At 31.2% G+C, this 19,636-nt stretch overlaps 3 protein-coding genes across 3 annotated transcripts in view; 1 reads left to right on the top strand and 2 right to left on the bottom strand.

Annotated features, from left to right (window-relative positions):
• LOC113398427 (tetra-peptide repeat homeobox protein 1-like) overlaps positions 1-19,636 on the bottom strand; it is a 306,660-nt gene that overhangs the window by 243,720 nt on the left and 43,304 nt on the right. The window lies entirely within an intron of this gene.
• Positions 425-7,342, top strand: LOC113398435 (GDP-mannose 4,6 dehydratase). Its single transcript, XM_026637179.2, has 7 exons — positions 425-791; positions 1,097-1,181; positions 1,556-1,665; positions 4,633-4,873; positions 5,041-5,273; positions 5,696-5,911; positions 7,067-7,342. Exons 1-7 carry the CDS (start codon positions 723-725, stop codon positions 7,196-7,198), a joined length of 1,086 nt encoding a protein of 361 aa, XP_026492964.1. The 5' UTR covers positions 425-722; the 3' UTR covers positions 7,199-7,342.
• On the bottom strand, positions 11,744-19,456 carry LOC113398431 (uncharacterized). The gene is made up of 8 exons (XM_026637167.2): positions 19,280-19,456; positions 19,100-19,201; positions 18,140-18,235; positions 17,453-17,671; positions 14,509-17,239; positions 13,572-13,724; positions 12,929-13,078; positions 11,744-12,296 (listed from the first exon to the last, which is right to left on the bottom strand). Exons 1-8 carry the CDS (start codon positions 19,352-19,354, stop codon positions 12,109-12,111), a joined length of 3,714 nt encoding a protein of 1,237 aa, XP_026492952.2. The 5' UTR covers positions 19,355-19,456; the 3' UTR covers positions 11,744-12,108.

Below are 19,636 nucleotides of genomic sequence, written 5' to 3'. Positions count from 1 at the left end.
TAACATCTATTTTTTAACTGGACTACGTTTTATTTGTATTCACTATTCAGTATTACAGCAAACAATATATCTCGTCATTAAATGTTTTTTATTTTTTACTTATATTGTCGTTTCTGTTGTTGAGTTCATTCTATGAAATATTACTTTTGAAATTGTAATAAGCTTTAATAAACATATTTTTTTGATGGAAGTAATTATTATTTATTTTAATATGTCTTAATAATGCCTTTTCCTTGTATATGCAAGTATTTTGTACATTAATCCAGAAACAAACAAACAGCTAACCAATTCTTTGTTTATTCGTATATTAAGAATAATTTGTGTAATATTCATATTTTACTTATATTCTTATCGTTGTAAATTAATTTATAATTCGATACGTAATCGTGATTAAATTATATTTTTGCTTGTTCGTGAACACAACGTTTTGATTTTGACATTAGGTTTCATACTGCAGTTTTGTTTATTAAAAGTACTGAAACATCTAATTTCCTTGAATCGTTAATCAAAATACATGGTTTATTACACTCATATTGCTTTAGTAATGTTAAACCATACAATCAAAAAGTAAATTCAGTTATATTGCGTGTGTAATTGGTGTTGAGTATGTAGATGTAAGAGCGTATGTGATAAGCTTATCATTATTAAACGTTGCCGGCTCGAGAGTTGTGGACGTGTTTTTTATTACGTTCCCCTTTTAGATTAAAAAATATACACACAAAATGTCCGGTGAAGGGTCTAGCACTAACGGTAACAAGAAGGTTGCTTTAATTACTGGAATAACTGGACAAGTAAGTTTTATTGTGAAGTAAATTTAAAAACAAAAATATCGCAGTTTTCGCGTCGTTGGCAAAAAGTGTACACCTTTTTTAAAAATGCAATTGTATGGTGTCATAAAATCTTATAATAATTACATTAAGTAATTCATGTAAAAAATAAAAGGCCTTTATAAAAATTGTAAATTAAAAAATATATATTTCTTAATAATTGATTAATAAAGCATTTTATTTGTTTATGAATGTAATATATGTTAGGTAGAAATAATAAATTAAATTCTGAATTTAAATTTTAATACAAAATATCATATTTGTTTTAGGATGGTTCCTATTTAGCAGAATTTTTAATTAAAAAAGGCTATGAAGTACATGGTATTCTTCGCCGATCCTCTTCATTTAACACGGGTAAGCTCCAGATACATAACATTGTATACTCATAAATTTGCCTAAAATAATGTGTGTAATAAATATATTTAATTAGTCGAAATATCCATATTTGACTGTTATTCAGCTGCTTTTAATTTATTATAATATGGTTCTCATATTTCAGCCAGTCTGTTGTTCTATTTGTAATATTAATGTGTAAAATATGTTGTTTTGTTGAGTATTCATGATTTACTGCCTAACAATGAATACCTATTATCCAATGATTCATATTAAATTAAATATAAATACTTTTGAAAAAACAGGAATTTATTTCAATATTAAAATTAATCTAAAAAAATCCAAGATGCACATAGAAAAGAGTATTTAATGGCAATAATTTTCACATTTCATAGGTAGAATCCAACACTTGTATGGACAGCCGGCTTGTCACACAGGTGGACAGATGCACCTACACTATGGAGACCTCACAGACACTACCTGCCTCATTAGTATTATAAATAAGGTATTTTTTAAAGATTACTATTAACTTTCCGTTCCAAACATGACTTTTCAAGGCTTCAAACCCTTCCAACTACATTATGATATGACCTTTTTAAAATTTAGTTATTTAAAAAAATAAATTCGAGCCACAATAGTGCTTGTAATTTATTAAATCCTGAGTTAGCACTAATGAATTTTTCACGTTCAATCTGAAGGAAATAATTGTTGGGAACTTGCATGTATTCAATGAAAATTAACCAGCATTATTAGACCCATTAGTATAATAAGAGGAGAACGCTTTTCAATAGAAGAGGAGGTCTTAGCCCAATAATGGGACACTAACAGACATTTTATACACATTTATTACTATTTTTGTCATAATAGACTACTTTGTAGCCATTAGGAGGTGAACACACCATATTACTATGTATATAATTTATTCAAGGCCTTCAAAGAACAATTGTTGATGGTGTTACAGTACACTGTATAAACACAGAGAGACTATTACAATAGTCTCTCTGTGTTTGTTCGATTCATTGTAACAACATTGTTCTTTATATTGGATACAAATATGACATCTTAAAGATGTTTAAAGTTTAACTAAATGAAAATCATACTCTCACTTTTATAATTTCTATATTAAAAGTATAAATAGGTAAATCGTATATAGTTCCGGTTTTACTCAGTCACGCATGGGGCCCCTAAGGGGTTTGGGGCTTCGATATGTAGAAATTTAATTTTGGGGATTGAACCTTAGTAATATATAATATATTAACATGTATGATATACATCGAATATGTTTGAAGTGTAGAGTTAGTGGAAGTTGGAACTATCGATAATTTATCAATATATATTTGTATCAAGATTACAGATATCGATAAATCAAAATATTACACATTTCTGCTAGCATGCTAGCTGGATTTAATATTTTGATTTATAGTATACCTATACAATACCAATTTGATATTATGATGTACTAGCTGTTCCTCGCGGTTTCATAAGGGCGCCGTAAGTCGTGACGTGATGTTATTTAGTATATATCTTCCTCAATAAATTGGGCTGTTTACTTGGCAGTCGTGCTTAGTGAAAGCCGAATCTACCGTCAATCAAAAATACTAAGTATTTTGTAAGGAATGGTTAATATTTGTTACAACGCCGATGTCTGAGGACATCTGAGACCACTCACAGGTCACCATTTGTCCGTCCGCTGACCTATATTATAAAACAAGACCAAAAATATATTTCCGATACATCCTTATATACAACCTCTTGAGCTAGTAGGTAAATTGTTATATACGGTTCTGATTTGAAGGTGTGTGAGCCAGTGTAATTACATGCACTAGAGATTAAGCATCTTAATAAATAAATCTTAAGGCGTGGTTAAGACGTTTTGTAATACCAATATCTATGAACAATTGATTACCACCATCAGATTACTATGATTACCACACAGAAATTACCCATCAGATCAATTTTATTGCTCGCCTTTTCAAAATAAAGTATAATAGCAAATACTATCAATAATAATCTAACACATCAGATACCAATATTATATTTATTTAAATTATAAGTTACATGAAAACTCGATTACCTTTATGATAAAAAAAAATGTAAACCGAAAACACGAAAGTTATAAACAAATACGAAACCATAACGTAAGATGTGTGTTTATTTTATCTGTGAATGACTGAGCGGAAATGACCCGGTAGATATCGATATCAAAAGTGGATCTTAAACAGAGATCGCGGATTAAATTATGGATATTTATCACCTGATTTTCTTTTGTACCTGATTTGTATTTGAATGATCTCAAGTTCGTTGGTAAAAAAGAAAATTACCTTGGCATTTGTCGGAAGAGATTCTGCCATATCCGCACTCGAATTGCATGAATCAAACTTTTAAAAAATAGGAGATCTTTGCCCAGCGGAGAAACATAAATGGGCACTTAATAAACAGCTAATAATATGTATTTATTAAAAATTACGAAAAGCTATACTTTTTATTACTATTGTTAAAAATATTCATTAATTGTTTCAACATATTCTTATCATTTAAAAAACATAACACTTTAACCGATAACATATAATTTACTTAGAAATAGATTTACCGAATGTTTAACACGATATTAATCTTAAAATAAATTATAATACACTTATAATGTGTGTGTTTAATCTTAATATCGCAATTGGCATCTATATAAAAATAAAATAAAAACTACTACTCAAAAAAAATCTCTCCCATTTTCCCTCTTTAAAGTTGAAATTTCCAAAAATCCCTCGTGAGCATCGTCTCGACGTCTCGAAAGTTGTAACTATGTTAAATTTGAAGACAATTGGTAAACCTATAGTGTTAGGTATATTTTTCGGGATAAAAATGTAGTCGATCTGCTATGTCAAATATCATTCAGATCCGTCGAGCCGTTCTGGCTTGATTGTGTAACAAACATTCATCACGTCACCAAGCTAAACATTAAAATTTGTCATCCACACAAAACGAAGGCGTCAAATAAACAACAAACATGGGATTCCTGAGTCAATGTACGATAACTGTACATTTTAAATTTCGTTTAGTTTTTTTTTTTTTTAAAGTACTATCGGCATTTATATATTAACAATAATTTCAATACAATTGGTCAATTTCTTACTATTGGGATTGCCCTCTGTCATGGCATGCCACTTCTGGTTTATGTTTACAATTCGTCTGATGCGTCGAGGTTTCGCTTCCAATATATTTCTTCACCGCTGAGTAAATGAATTACACAAATTAAGCATATGAAAAATCAGTATTACTTTCCCAGATTAGAAGCTTATCAATTCGGCTATATTAGTTCTTGATAATTTGTGTCGAGCCACATTGTGTTTAGTCTCGTATTTATTTCAAATTACAAACGTATAAAGGAAATAAGTAAAAATACATTCATATGTTTGTTTACAAGATCCGAAAAAAGATATCCCCTAATATACAGACACAGTAAAGTAATCTTTTTCAGATTAGACCTAAAGAAATATACAATTTAGGAGCTCAGTCACACGTGAAAGTATCATTCGAACTGAGTGAATATACGGCACAAGTAGATGCTTTAGGCACCTTACGTCTTCTGGAAGCAGTCAGAACTGCAGGATTAGAGAAGGAAACGAGGATATACCAGGCTTCCACGTCAGAGTTATACGGAAAAGTCGTCGAAGTGCCACAGACTGAAAAAACACCCTTTTATCCAAGATCGCCTTATGGTAAGTAACGTAGTCTAGGCCTAGAATACACATTAATAATAAAAGCATTAATAGCTATTTTTAGACAATAAATGAGTCAACTTATAGTAGTCTCAGTAGTCTCTTTCGCCCAAAAGCACCGTTGGATTACGTGGCAATCTGATCTTATCTAAGAAATATTTTCACAGCATGTGCAAAATTATACGGTTACTGGATAGTTATTAATTACCGAGAGGCATACGGTATGTTCGCTTGTAACGGTCTCCTCTTCAATCACGAGAGTCCTCGGCGCGGGGAGAACTTTGTGACGAGGAAAATTACCAGGGGCGTTGCCAAGATACAACTCGGTTTGATGAAGCACCTAGAACTCGGTAACTTGGACTGCAAGCGGGATTGGGGACATGCCAAGGATTATGTTGAGGTGAGTGTAATTATTTACGTAGTTTTTGTCGGGTAATTATTTTCTTTGACACTTTTTAGGTTGGCTCTGTTAGGGTAGAAGAGAGTAGTCCTGCGAGGCGTCAGGTGACAAAGGTTCCAAAGTGATATTCATGCGATAACAAAGATATTGATAACTTATAAGCGAAATAATTCATAATTGGTAATATTGTAGTATTAAGAAATACAAAGTGTGTAACTAAAGGCTCGGGGCAATTAGTTCTCAAATTTGTGGTAGTTGGTGGCGCAATGATGCTTTATAGGATTCCCTGATTCTTGCCGCTTCTATCCCCTGTGGGAATTCAATATTAATACCCTCAAGAAATATACTATCAATTGAAAATTACGTGTCAACTAGCAGCCAGGGTTAGATTTGATCTTGTGTAATGTAAAATGAATATTTAGGCCATGTGGCTGATGCTCCAACAAGAGGAACCAGAAGACTTTGTAGTCGCGACAGGAGAAGCGCACAGCGTGAGGGAGTTCGTAGAGAAGGCATTCTCATACGTCGGGAGGAGAGTAACCTGGAGAGGAGAAGGTGAAAATGAAACTGGTCATGATGCGGACACGGACGAGTTACTGGTGAAGGTCAACGCGAAGTACTTCCGTCCTACTGAAGTGGTGAGTAGCCATTGAGAATAGCCCCACTTTGGTAAGTCCCGCGCGATCACAATGGGCGCATCCCATTGTGATCGCGCGGGGCACCTTTTAGAACTGAGACACGCACGGTCCTGCCGATATTTTCGTAACCTCGCAAGACGATATGACGAGTTGTTACTTGTTTGGATTTTATTTCAGCAATTAGAATATATACTGAGTTGAAATTTTGAAAAGGCATTACTTAAATAGACAAAATTCGGCTTATATCATAACCCCTTTTCGTTTTCCCAGAGTCGGTTAGTTATTGTTCGAAACTTCTTTCCTACCGTTCCTACGAGAACTGTCATTTTCGATTTGCTTTGATAAGGTTCCATCGCATTACATCTGAGCTTAACGAATTCAACCTTATCTTCAGACTGCAGCAGATATAATAAATGTAATAATAATATCGTATAACCGGTAAATATACCAGTAACTCGAACACAGTCAGATTCTCAGTACTGGACCCCTAACTAGCTGAGGTTTAGTTACTATTTTTTACGGCGTCCGTTTTGAAAGCGACAGATCAAACGTCGATAATAGTCTAATTAACTATTTTTGCTTTAAATTCTTGATTGATGTAGTCTTTTACAAGCGCTTTTAAATCTGATTTTACAGAATTGTACTAAATTTAAAGCAACCATATTGCTTTCTGCAACAGATAACTAATGATTGTTCAAATTATAACCAAATTAAATAAGTTAATGTTGTACCAAGTGTTACTGTATGATCATAGTAAGTAGGATAATTCCTTATATTCAAAAATTCGATGTGAATGATCCTTTTACACGTTCAATAGTTTAATTAGATATTCTTTTAAAGAACCTATTTTAACTTTGAAACACTTTTGTTATAAATGTGGCACATTAGTAAAAAGTAGTAAATTGTCTATGAGAATATTTTATTTTATTCTATGATAAGATACTGTGGTACTGAGGTACTGTGTGAGTGTATAGTGAATTAGTAGTTGAACATGATTAAAGTCTTAATAGTGATACTTATTCATTTTTACTAAGTTATTTCGTAAATATTCAGTCTACTATGAAACTCAGAATTCAAATAAGTTATACTTTGTAACTGTTTATATGCTCGCTTAAAATACATAATTGATGCAAAATAAAACTCACGATTCGCTAGGACCTTTTGCTGGGTGATCCTTCAAAAGCCAAACAGAAGTTGGGATGGAAACCTCGCGTGACATTCGAGCAGCTCGTCAAGGATATGGTGGAAGCTGACCTACAGCTCATGAAGAAAAATCCAGAAGCGTAGACAGATAGACTTGAAAATGCATTATATATATAGCTGACTCTAAACTAAAACTAGTATAAGTTTAAGTTACACATTGCCTTTATTTTATTGAATTCATAATATATGTGCGTATACATGGTTGTAAAAAGGATTGAAAAAAATATATTTACTATAATTTTTGTTGTTGTAATTTAATGAACATATTCAATGCAAAATCTGTTTAAACAAGTAAAGATACTTATTTAAACAGATTTAGCCACGGAATTCTCTATACATACACATATTTTTAGACCATTTAAATAGCATGTGTGTATTATTACATTTTAAATAAATTATATATTTCACTAATTCAAATGAAAAACCGAGAGAGCCGATGTGGTCCAGTATTTAAAATGTGTCAGCTTGATAATTGCGTGTTCAAACCGAGGCTCCTCTGAAGTTTCGTGTGCTTAATTAGTGTTTATAATTCATCTCGTGCTCGACTGTGAAGTGTTACGTCGTGATTCAATCACGATGTATTTCCCTGAAATTGGACCCGGCCGTCATTAAGAGGCGTCAGCCCAGCAGTGTGACATTGAGATGTTACTTATTACAAATAAAAGCATCAATAGTTTTACTGTTGCATTATTTTTACTTTTTAATGAATATCGTTCTAATTTGTTTTTGTCAATATTTTGTGTTGACAAAATTTAAATACAAAAATATTGGAAGACTACTTTATAGAGTTCTGTTTTGAATAAACAAGAAAATATAAATTGTTGATGTAATATTGATTATTATGTTAAGATATTTCTCGTTCTCTCGTAGTTCTATTGAAAAGCCTTCGTTCGAATGTAAATAATGATAATTACTGACAATGGTATCAGCTGTTTAGTAATTCTAGGACGAACTTAAACGCTAACCGTTACGTTTGCGTTATTAATTTGAACGAAAAAAATAAATGTTACACCAGTGAAATAGCGTCAAAAACGTTTCTGCGAACGTTACATCCAAACGTTGCACACAAATAGAATTTAAATCTCGTCTCGCATACTTGACAGTTTTCGTTTAAAACTAACATATTATTCTTTGCGACATACAAAAAAGGTTACAAGTTTTTTTTTTATTCGGGGTTATGTGTATGTATATATTTATATAGTATGTAATATACAAATTTACGTGAACTGAAACTGATGTTTATCTATATTTTCGGGTTGAACAACGTCGAAGTGATTGTTGATAGCGTTTGGAGGAAATGTATTTGACCACGTGGTCATTGCTTAATAAAATGCTTTAAACAAATGACGAATACACTTTGCCTAGTCCAGGGCTCTTGTAGGTCGTCTAGAACTAAAATGGAGCTCAGAGCTTTTCGTGTTATACTAACATAGTACTAATATGAAAATTTAATATTATATTTTATTTATTAACTTTTTAGAATTCATAAAAAACTAAACATGTATCAACATAACATTGAAGTAAAAATAACATATTAATAGTCTTAATAGATATTTATCCTTATTCGTAAAACATTTAAGTAATATTTTTCAACGAAACAATAAAAAAAAACGATGAAAATATATAAGTATAACAAGAAGTCATGAATTACAAATTATTATCGGCAACTAATGTAGCCTTACTCGAGTCACACTAGTGTTTGAAAATAATTTATCTGTGATAAAGTTAACACAGTGTAAAAATATTGAAGGGTACTTTATGAATGACTAAACCAGTTCAAACTAGTTAAAGATAGTTTTATGTGTCTTATAAATATTCATTTCTTTTCAAATATCAACTGCCACATATGTTGCTATGTATATTTGCTATCGACCTTCGACTAAATTTATTATTTTTTTAAAATTATTATTTTAAAAACTTTTATTTACCTTAAAAAGCCTTGCTTAAGATATGTTATTATCCAGTGTTAATCTTAAATTTATTTTTTGTTAAGTAATTATTTATCAAGTAATTTAGTTCGTTTAGTGTTAGACCGAGATTTGCGCTAAACACTGTATTAGAAATTACAAGACCAAATAAACCAGTTAGTATGTCAAAATAATATTTATGTAAAGCAGGGATAAAGTTGATTATTAAAATAACTTATAGTGATTGACCAATGTCGGCCAAAACATTAAGTGAAAATTAACAACAATTTTAATAGTAATAACTACACGATTGCTATTTTTGTTCGGATCGTAATGTTGTAACTTCTAATGGCCTCGACAGCCTCACCAGTTGGGAGGGCGAGTCGAAAAATATAAATAAAACTACAGTTTATGTTTCTTGAAAAAAGAATAACAAAAAGGAGAATTCTTTAATTTGCGAATTTTTAAAAAAAAAATACCAATGTATTGTGTTAAAAATTATACGCAGGATCTTCCTTGCAGTTGTATTCTTGATTACATTGCACGATTCATCGTAACACGTAATTGAGTATCGAAAAAAAATATTTAAGGTTGACTCAAAATATTAAACAGAATATTAATTATGTTCTATTTGCATTTAATGATAAAACTTAACTTTATCTCTTCGTTATAAGAAATGATGACTTCATCGAGAACGTAGTATCGCAGCTGTTCTGCCACTAAGTATCGTCTAGTAAAATCAGTACAATCTTTACCATGGAGGCACACGGGGGCACGTGCCCGTAGAGCCATTGTCACAACTCACAAGGCCTCCGAAATGTATACTGTAATTTTATTTTAATGGTAACGTTTCAGACCGTGTGCTGTGCCGAAAAATAAGGGCAGGGTAACATCTAAAAAAATATATATTTTTTTTAATTTTCGAAGTTAAGGGTCTCGAAAGAAATAAAAAATGTCATCAAACAGGGTTCTCGTGCGCCCCGGAGCGGCCTAAGACGGCCCTGGGCATTATTATGATTGAGCTATTTGTACAGTAAAAATATTTTACAATTTACATTTCTGTTTGTGTTTAAACTTATTTTATTTTCTAAGTGTGATAAAGCTTGTAATATTTTTATGTAAATAAATATATTGTGTATAAATGGTTTTTTATTATTATACAATAGGCTAGTTCATAGAAATCAGTTTTATTAATGCACAAGTCGTTTGAAATAGTAATTATATATCGGAATGGATTTTATAGGTATGTATACACACTTAAACATGTTGCAGCTTTAGTTTACTGTACTAAATTTGTAATAAGATATTTGATTTATCACTAATTATTTTGATGTTAAATGTATTGTAACAGTATTTTACAATTACACAAAAATGTATATAAAACATTCATAAATAAATGTAAGTAAAACATATGTAGCCTTTCATTTATGTTTATTTTTTATTAATTCATATCAACATTTTGCATGACTAATAAGATCAGTAAAATATTCAAAGTTTAAATCGAATGAATAAAAATTCAATTAGTTTTCCAAAATTACTTTCCGAATGAAACCTTATTTATGTAGCCAATTATTAATAATTTTTTTTTTAATTAAAAATTTACACTATACAACTAATTTGAATATATTTTGTTAAAAAGAGCGTAGATAGAAAGAGGGGAAAATTAAAAGAAAAATAAAGAACGAAATATTTTATTATGTACTATCAACAAGATTGTGATGATTAAAATTAAATTACAAATAGGTTCACGGAAATAAAATAATAATTAACATATTATATATATAGTAGAGATTATTAATTATTATATTTATAACATAACATATTTTCTCTAAATTCAAAATATATATTAATATAAACATTAAAATGCAATAGACGTAAATTTTATAAAGAGATAAGTTTGTTTTTTCTTATGAATATTTATGAAACTTTCATCTTATTTGAATTAAACATAATCAGGGGTTGCCATTATTTTTATTTAAAGCATAGCCGAGAGTGTGATTCATTTCGAACTAAGTTAAGTCCCGATAAAAATAACATAATTCAATTTACACGGTACTATTCGATCCAGTAATTTTAGAAATACTACAATTTAGGCAGAAATATACATTTGCACTGCTATTTTAGTCGAAGTCGGATTATTATTTTTAAAATATTTTATAATTTGAATTTAGTGAAAAAGTAGTACAGTAATATAAATCAAAGTTTCTTTAACTAGAATTTAAAAGAATAGATTGTGATTAGAGATAAAATAGAAAGGAAATATGACAAAGTCGAGCTTATAATAAAATTAGGTACAATATTCAAAATAGACTTATAATAATAAAATAGTGTATTATTAATAAACAATAACTAGTTCCCTGATACCTAGATCAACTAGATATTAATGAGAGAGCTATTATACAAAACCATTGTTTTCCCATTAAAATTTTCTTCTTTTTACACCAAAACACTATTAATAAGTAAATTATTATAATACAATTTATACAAGTGTAATATGACAAAAACAGTTATCCGAGATTAAACGATTAAGGCACTTTCGAGAATTTACAAGAATGAATAATACGACCGAAACAAAATATATGAATGATTAAAATATATTAAAAGATAATAAATACGATATAACTCATCTCTGGACTTATCAAGATATATCAGAGTCGGTGTGTATGACCCAGTGCTGGTGGGAACTTTGTCAAAGTATATCGAAAACGACAATGAAATTCCAAAATTATCGTACCCATCATAAATCTCTATAATAATGAAGTACTAGATGAAACCACCACCACCGAAAATACAAATTCTGATTGCGCGCAGATTATATCGATAGATTTAGTTTTTTATATAAAAATATTTAATTCTATGTTCAATAATAAATTGTATATAATTACAAATTATCAAAATTATTTCTTCGTATTTAGGTAATCTTATCTGGTTTCGTTTATTTTTGCACAGATTTGACTGAAATGGATTATATGGCATCTTGGAGTTGTAGTACATATGTCATGACGATTTCAACAAATGTATATAAATAAGATATTCATATCTTACAGTAACTTTTCTTATATCTTCTCTTTGGATAAGTCTTAACTGTTAAGCCAACCTATTCTTGTCTATTTCCACCCTCTGTCGAAGAACACCGGCCAGAATGAACTCTGTAGATACAATGATAGCGCCTTTTTTCTTAAGAGCTGGCCAGAGCGCCTTATCAGCGGTTGCCGACACACAGATCCAGTTCGGTCCCTTATTCTTCCACGTACCGCCCGAACATTCGACTATTACTAGAAAAAAAAAACTTTGTGCTAGATTTTTGACTAATTAATTTCGCACATTTTTTTTGTTAGTGTCAATATCTTCCATAATTAGGAGTAATACACGATTTCACAGTAAATGAATTTAATAAATAAATGAATGTATTTAAATGCTTATCCGAAATATATTTGGTGTTAGGTAAACATATTTCTTTACTAAATCCATAACTCAGTCACGTCATACAAAAGCGTCACAAAAGTAACATACTATTTAAAATGCTTCATCAATTTATATCTTACTTTATACTTTCTAACCCTAAGGTATTTTTAAAAAGTAAACCGTTCACTTGGTCGTTGGACTTTGTACAAGACGTCTGGGTAGACCCCCTCATCAGATATTCTACCGCCAAACAGCAATATTTAGTCCAGGTTTAAAGGGTCAGGTAATTAGTGTTACTGCAGGCGCAAGGGACATAACATCTTAGTTCTCAAAGTTGGTGGCGTATTGGCGATGTAAGAACGGTTAATATTCCTTACAGCTCCGATGTCTATGTGCAATAATAACCTCTTACCATCAGATGGCCGCCTTGTACATCCACCTATATGATAAACAAAATATTATTAATATATTACTTTAAAACAAAACAAAATAAAATATTTACATTGCATTTCTTGCGCGCAGGGCGTCACTCTGGGGGTGGATGATATGTTGAAGCCCTTGAGGAAGCCGCGACGGACTGCAAGCGAACGATCCAAGTTAAACTGGAATCGCTTCTCAGTTGCCTCGTCCTTGATCAAGTGTAGCCAGGGGTCTGGAAGAGATTATTCAAAAGCAATAAGAGTTGTATCAAAATTTGTTTTTATTCCACTACAGTGAAATGTATGCCTAATTTTTCAATTCCATAAATTATAAAATAGAAATTATTTGCCCTCACGAAATTCCCAATTCGAAAGTGCAGTGGTGTTCAATCTTTCTGAACACTGAACAGAAGACGGAGAAAATTCAATTACACGTGAGGATTCAAAGTTACAAATGGCCTAAGAGTGTCTCCTGCGAAAGCGCATCTTGACGCAAAAGGTTCTTTGAATGGAAGAACTTCACAAAGTTCGTGCAGTCTACAAGCAGACCTTGTTTCCTGCCGGCGGAGACGTTGGCGTTGTTCGTATCAGTCGAGTCACTGCTAATGGAGCGCCGGTCGTGTGTCACGGGAGCAAGCGATCCCGTCTCGTTAAGAGAGAAAATGTTTGACATGGGACACTAACGACTACTAGTCAAAGTTAAATACATGAAATGGTTTTACTTACCAACAATCATATTCGTGTCTGCACAGACCTGCACCCAAGACGGGCCAACTATGGGTTTTCCGAGTCCAAGTGCACACAACAGTTTAAAGGTACGCTTGATTTGCATCGTCAGTACCACAGTGCACTGCATCACGTCGGTCACTATTTTAGCCCCTTAAATAGAAAATAACATTCGTTTTCTTAGCGTAATATTATTAATAATATCTATGAATTTCTATCTTATGGACTAAAAATGGGTTTTGATTCCGATTGTATACATATATAATATAGACCCAGTGCATTTCGTGTGCGAGGACCACTGAGTTTTTCCGTGTTTATTTTTATAACACATTTCGCTCTTGGGTAAACACACAGCGAGCCTGTATGTGAAGAATGATATTCTGACACACATGTATTTCCTAACCCGACTGTAAGTAATATTAATCATTCCTTACATCGCCAATGCGCCACCAACCTTGGGAAATAAGATGTTATGTCCCTTGTGCCTGTAGTTATACTGGCTCACTTACCCTGCAAGCCGGAATACTACTGTTAGGCGGAAGAATATCTGATGAGTGGGTGGCTCCTACCCAGGCAGGCTTACACAAAGCCCTACTACCAAGTAAATGATGAATTGAATTCTGTTATGAGGCATTAAAACATCGGTGATACATTTACAGATAGGTATCAATCCATCAAAAAATATAGAATCTAGTTCAACTGTTCAACTTGTAGTTCGGTAAAGTTATATAGGCATTGGATATGCAAACTAAATTGGACCGCCGTAAAGTCTATTTAGTTTTTTCGGTTGAATTACAACTATTATATTTCGAACTCTCGGAGGCTTATTGTTATATCTTTTATATTTGTGAGATTTGATAATAATAATGATATTCAGTATTGTTTGACAATTGTATCATACAAAATAATTAAGTTCAGATATAACAGTTAACATTACCTAATTTTTCTAATTTCATTTTCACTTCCTCGCATGGAAATGCTGTAAATAAAACATGATGCGTTTTGATTTTCCGAGCGGGAGTGGCTCTCATAGAAACATTATTAGAAATTGTTTCTGTCTTAGTTTTCTTTGCAGTTGGAAATTCAATATTTTCAGTAGCTGATCTTTTAATCTTCGCTTTATTTAATGAACCGGAGGAAATGTTATAAACCGCACTTTGTTCAAGATCGCTTTTGGAAAGGTTTGCTTTGGGTATGGTATCGTTCTGTGTTTCTTCTGTTTTTTTAGACGATCTATGTTTCCTACTTCGTGTTACGATTTGTAAAGGCGATTCACTCTTATCTGTTTCTTTGGTGTGTTGACTTTTCTTATCTGTGCTTTGTTCTCGAATTTGTGCTTTTTCTTTCTTTTCTACTTCTAATTTTTTGTCATTTATAGCTTCTGATTTTTGGTTACTTCGACTACGCGTCCGTCTGTCGGTAATTTTTAAATAATGTGATATATCCTTTGTAATGTTTTTATTATTTGCTTGTACAACTGTTGGTTTTGTTTGCTCTATTATTGGTTCGCCAGTTTCTTTAGTTTTCTTTCTTCCGCGAGTCTCATTCTCTGATTTTCTCTTTTCTACCTTTGTTTTATCATATGTTTTTTTGCTGTCTTTTGTTTTATTTCTTCCATCAGGTTCAGATTTACTTTTATTTGATTTCTCTTTTACATTTTTAATTTTCTCAAATTTAGTTTCCTTATTTTTTTCTATTTGTTTGCTGGTTGAAAGTGTTGTCATAAGCACATTGTCTCCGAAATTTTTGGCGGTTTCATCATTGTTTTGCATCATTTTCATTGTAGGTTTTCTAATTCTTGTAATTTTCCTCGTGGGTATCACTTCGTCTTCAAACTTTTTTGTCAAACTCGTTTTTGCTTTAAATGGTTCCTTTTTCCTGTCACGAAATTTGACTGGTGCATTATCATTTCCTGGTTCTGATTCACTCGACACGTCCAATTTCCGATCTTTATAGAACGATAAATTCTTTTTGATTTCTTCTGTATTTGGTAATATGGTGTTCATTAATGTAACAGGGTTTATTCTTTTTGGTGTTACTTCAGAATCTGAAGTGCTACTCGTCATTTTTTTTGCACCTGCAGCATCCTTAATTTGCGAATTAGATAAGATAGAAACAAAGTTATCGATTTTATCGTCAATGTCACTATCATCAGTTGAGTCTTGGCCTAACGGTTTTGAAGTGACGATTTTATTTGCAGAAAGTTCCTTTACTTTATTTTTTTTACCCATATTCGGTGCCTTGGAAGGAGTTTTATTGAATACGGGAGAAGGCTCCCTTTGAGAGCATAAATCATTAAATATGTCCTGTGTAGCCGCATAGTACTGTTTATCATCTATATTAATATTTTCATTAGAGTGTCTTTGCTCATTGTTTACTATATGGTTAACAATTTTTAAATCTGAATCACTTTTTTTTTTATTTTTTAAAGGTGTTGTTTTTGGAATATTAAAAGGAGGCACAATTTCTTGGGAATAAATTTTTTGTGTCAATTCTTCTTCAAAACAAATATCTTTCAATGGCTCTTCGTCTATTATTTGTGTTGGTAGGTCTTCGAAGTCAACAACAGTTTCGTTTCTCTTTGAATCATTTTTATCTTTTTCAACATTATTTAGTGTCCTATTTTTATTATCTTTTATGATTATATTACTGTGCTTAGTTTTCGTGTCCTTTTCAATTATTTGCGTATCTAAATCATGAATTTGCTTTTTGGATACACTCAAAATATCTTCATCAAAATTATCTTCACAATCAGTGACATCGTCATCAATAGCAATAATTTTGTCCTTTGTTGGTCCAGTTGCTTTAGTTATAGCTTCGGGTTCATCTTCACAGTCAGTTACATCGTCATCATTTAGTTCAGGTATTTTTTGGGTCATCGCAATATTAATATCTTCATCTTCACAATCAGTTGAACTATCAGATTTTATTTGGTGTACTCTTTTAGTACATTTTTGACTATCACTTATTTTCCTGGATTCCTTTTTATTTTCTACAAAAACATCTGGATTATCATTCGTCAGGCCGTCAAATTCTGGGAGCAGTAATGCTTGTGATTCAAAGTTATCCTGCAGTGGTTGACTATCAATTTCCTCAAATAATATTTCTTCATCAGATTCATTATTTTCATTTTCAGTACTTAAGGGATTAGGCTGTATATTGTTAATAACATTTTTATTTATATTGGGATCTATCTGTGTTTCAGCATTAAATATATTATTATCATTTTCTTTGTTTTCTGTAGTAAAATTAAAATGAAGATTGCGTTGATCTGCTATTTTGCAAACTTCGGGTAGGTCTGTTGGCACCTGTGTTTCCATATTATGTATTAAAGGTGCTGATGTTGTTTCTATAAACTGTGTATTCGCATTATAAATCGAATCGATTGTTTCATCATGATTATCTGTAATTTGTGTGTTAGCTTCATGTATATTTGTTTGATCTGACATGTTATCAACTAGTGGTACTTGTATTTTGTTATTAGAAATATTGGATTGAGAGCTAAACGATTCCGACTTTTTAGAAGAGCTCCAGAACACATTATCAATTTTATTTGAACCAATTGGTTTGATTGATATTGTTGTGCCCGATGTCTTTATAAATCTGTTGTTTGGACTTTTGAACATATTTGTTGGCTTTGGTTGTGATGCAACAATGAATGAATCATCCTGTAATTTAAAAATAGAATTTATATAAGAGACTGTGACATTAAGCAATATTTCAATTGTTTTTCTACGCCAACCATGATTGTGTGATCAGATCAAATCTCTTTTAATTTGGCTTTTAATTAAGAATGCTAGTTCTGAATACTGTTTTAATACCAATTAAAACAGTAATGAGTAGGTTAGTTAACATAATTGTAATAAGTAATACTTTCTTACCCTATCACTAACATCAGGTGACTCTGGTATTGTAGTAACATGTATTGTATTCAATTTGGAGATATGTCGACTATGTATTGGAGTCTCTGGAACATCAATTGCTTGTGTCATTGGTAGGTCATTGTCCTCTTCAAATAGCCTGAACACCCCAAAAACTTGCCCAAACTGTACCATATCCCCATTTTTCAGAGGATATGGTATATATGCTTCTAATGTTTTCTGAAATTACAATATAAATATGTTATTAGTTGGGAAGATGAGAGACTACAGTACAGGGTTAAAATCTATTTGCTTTGTGTATTATGCTTTGCGCTCTATGTAAAGTTAAAAAACTATCAAAGAATGTTAGTGTGTTGAAGTAAAGGTGTAGTAACATTAATAGCTTAATAGGTGGTAGCACGCCTTGGGAATGAATGTCTCCAGGTGGTTTCAAAAATAAATAATTTATCATTATAAACAAATATTTCAGACAAAATGAAAATTTACTTAGTTCCTTTCTTTGTGTCTGGTTTTGATCTGAGCTGTTTCTGTGTCAGATTGAAAATATTAAATATTTAATTTTAAAAATCATTAAAGAGATTGGGTGTGTGCATTTGTGGGTGATTGTTTATGGAAAAATGGGAATGATTACTGTGTTTGTTAAAAATCAGTTTAAGTAAATGTAAAATAATAACATTTTCTACTCACATCACAGAGCTTAGTCTTGTTCGCCGAATCCAAGTCCATGAGCATGTATTCATGGTTGTTCAATATATTTATCACAGCATGCTGCCTTGATATTGACTGCAAGACAATTTTAAAGGTAATTTACCTTTTATAAGAACAATTTAATTGAAGTATTTAAAATATATCTATACATTTATATATATATATATAGTGGTAAATAGTCAATTTATAAAGGAAGGCAATATACAATTACGCTATCATTAATAAGAGTGACATATCAATGAAAAATATTGCTAAAACTTCCAGAATATTCAAGTAATAATATAATTTGATCACATGTATTTTTACATACACTTCTACTACCTATGTACCTAGTCTAATAGTGGTATTTTTTGTATATTTATTTGTACTGCAAGCATACAAAACTTTTACATAAATATTTAATGAGATATGCAAGTAACTGTGCTGTATTATGTACTTAAAAAATTCTTATTTTTAAGTATTAATTAATTTTTGACATATAATAATAAGTTTATTTATAATACAACACTATGCTACTTAACTTAACTTAAATCCATTTAAATGATGATGATGTCTAATTTAAGGGCTGTGTTTATTATTTATATTTACAGCTCCTGGTGTTTTAATAGGCTATAGCTATCATAAATATTTTATAAAAAATTGTATATGTTTAGTACATGTCCCATAATTGCAATATTTTTTTATATTACATGAGTTAAATTTATTTACTTTGTTAACAAAATTAATATATTAACTTGAGATTTTATAATCTAGTGAATTTTTGTTAACCTTATTTGCATAAGCTATAAGCTTATAAGCTTATCTTTCAAATCATTGATTTATGAAATATGTATGTGATAAAATGACTAACTTCAACAGATGCCACTTAAAAGATAACGATAATTATTTCATAAAATCATATATTATATATTTCTAATTTATTATCAAGTTGGTACTTACGTTTAGGTTTAAATTAATATTACAAGTGTCAGGATCTCGACCGATTTTATTAGGTCCTTTTTTCAATGGGTACTTTGTCCCGCAAATACCCAAAAATCCGATCTAAAAATTAAATATATACTTTAATATTAGTCAAAAATATTCTTATAGGGTAACAAAATTTTGTAAGCAACGCGAGACCTGATCAGGAAATTCCTTCTCAGAACTGTTTGGGTACAATTCTTGTGTACATTCTAGCCGCTGTGTTAACTCCATTGCCAAACAATTTTTTTGTCCATTAGCAGAGCTGTTATATAAAATATTTTTGCGCCAAAAATCGGACCACAATAAAAACAACAAACACAATTGACAAGTCAATGTGATAGCAAAGACTAAAGAGGCAAGAGACTTTATAAACTTCCTAGCACAGAGTACATAACCACTAGAAGTATTTTTGTGTCAAAATGTATAAACAATAATTGGCGCTGCTGAAGGTAAGCCTTAATACATGATAGTTGTTAGGGTAAAACGAATCAGATAGAGTATATAATTAGCCAT

The sequence above is a fragment of the Vanessa tameamea genome, chromosome 15 (assembly GCF_037043105.1).
Source record: "Vanessa tameamea isolate UH-Manoa-2023 chromosome 15, ilVanTame1 primary haplotype, whole genome shotgun sequence".
Lineage (NCBI taxonomy): Eukaryota > Metazoa > Arthropoda > Insecta > Lepidoptera > Nymphalidae > Vanessa > Vanessa tameamea.
This window is presented reverse-complemented; position numbering and strand designations above follow the sequence as displayed.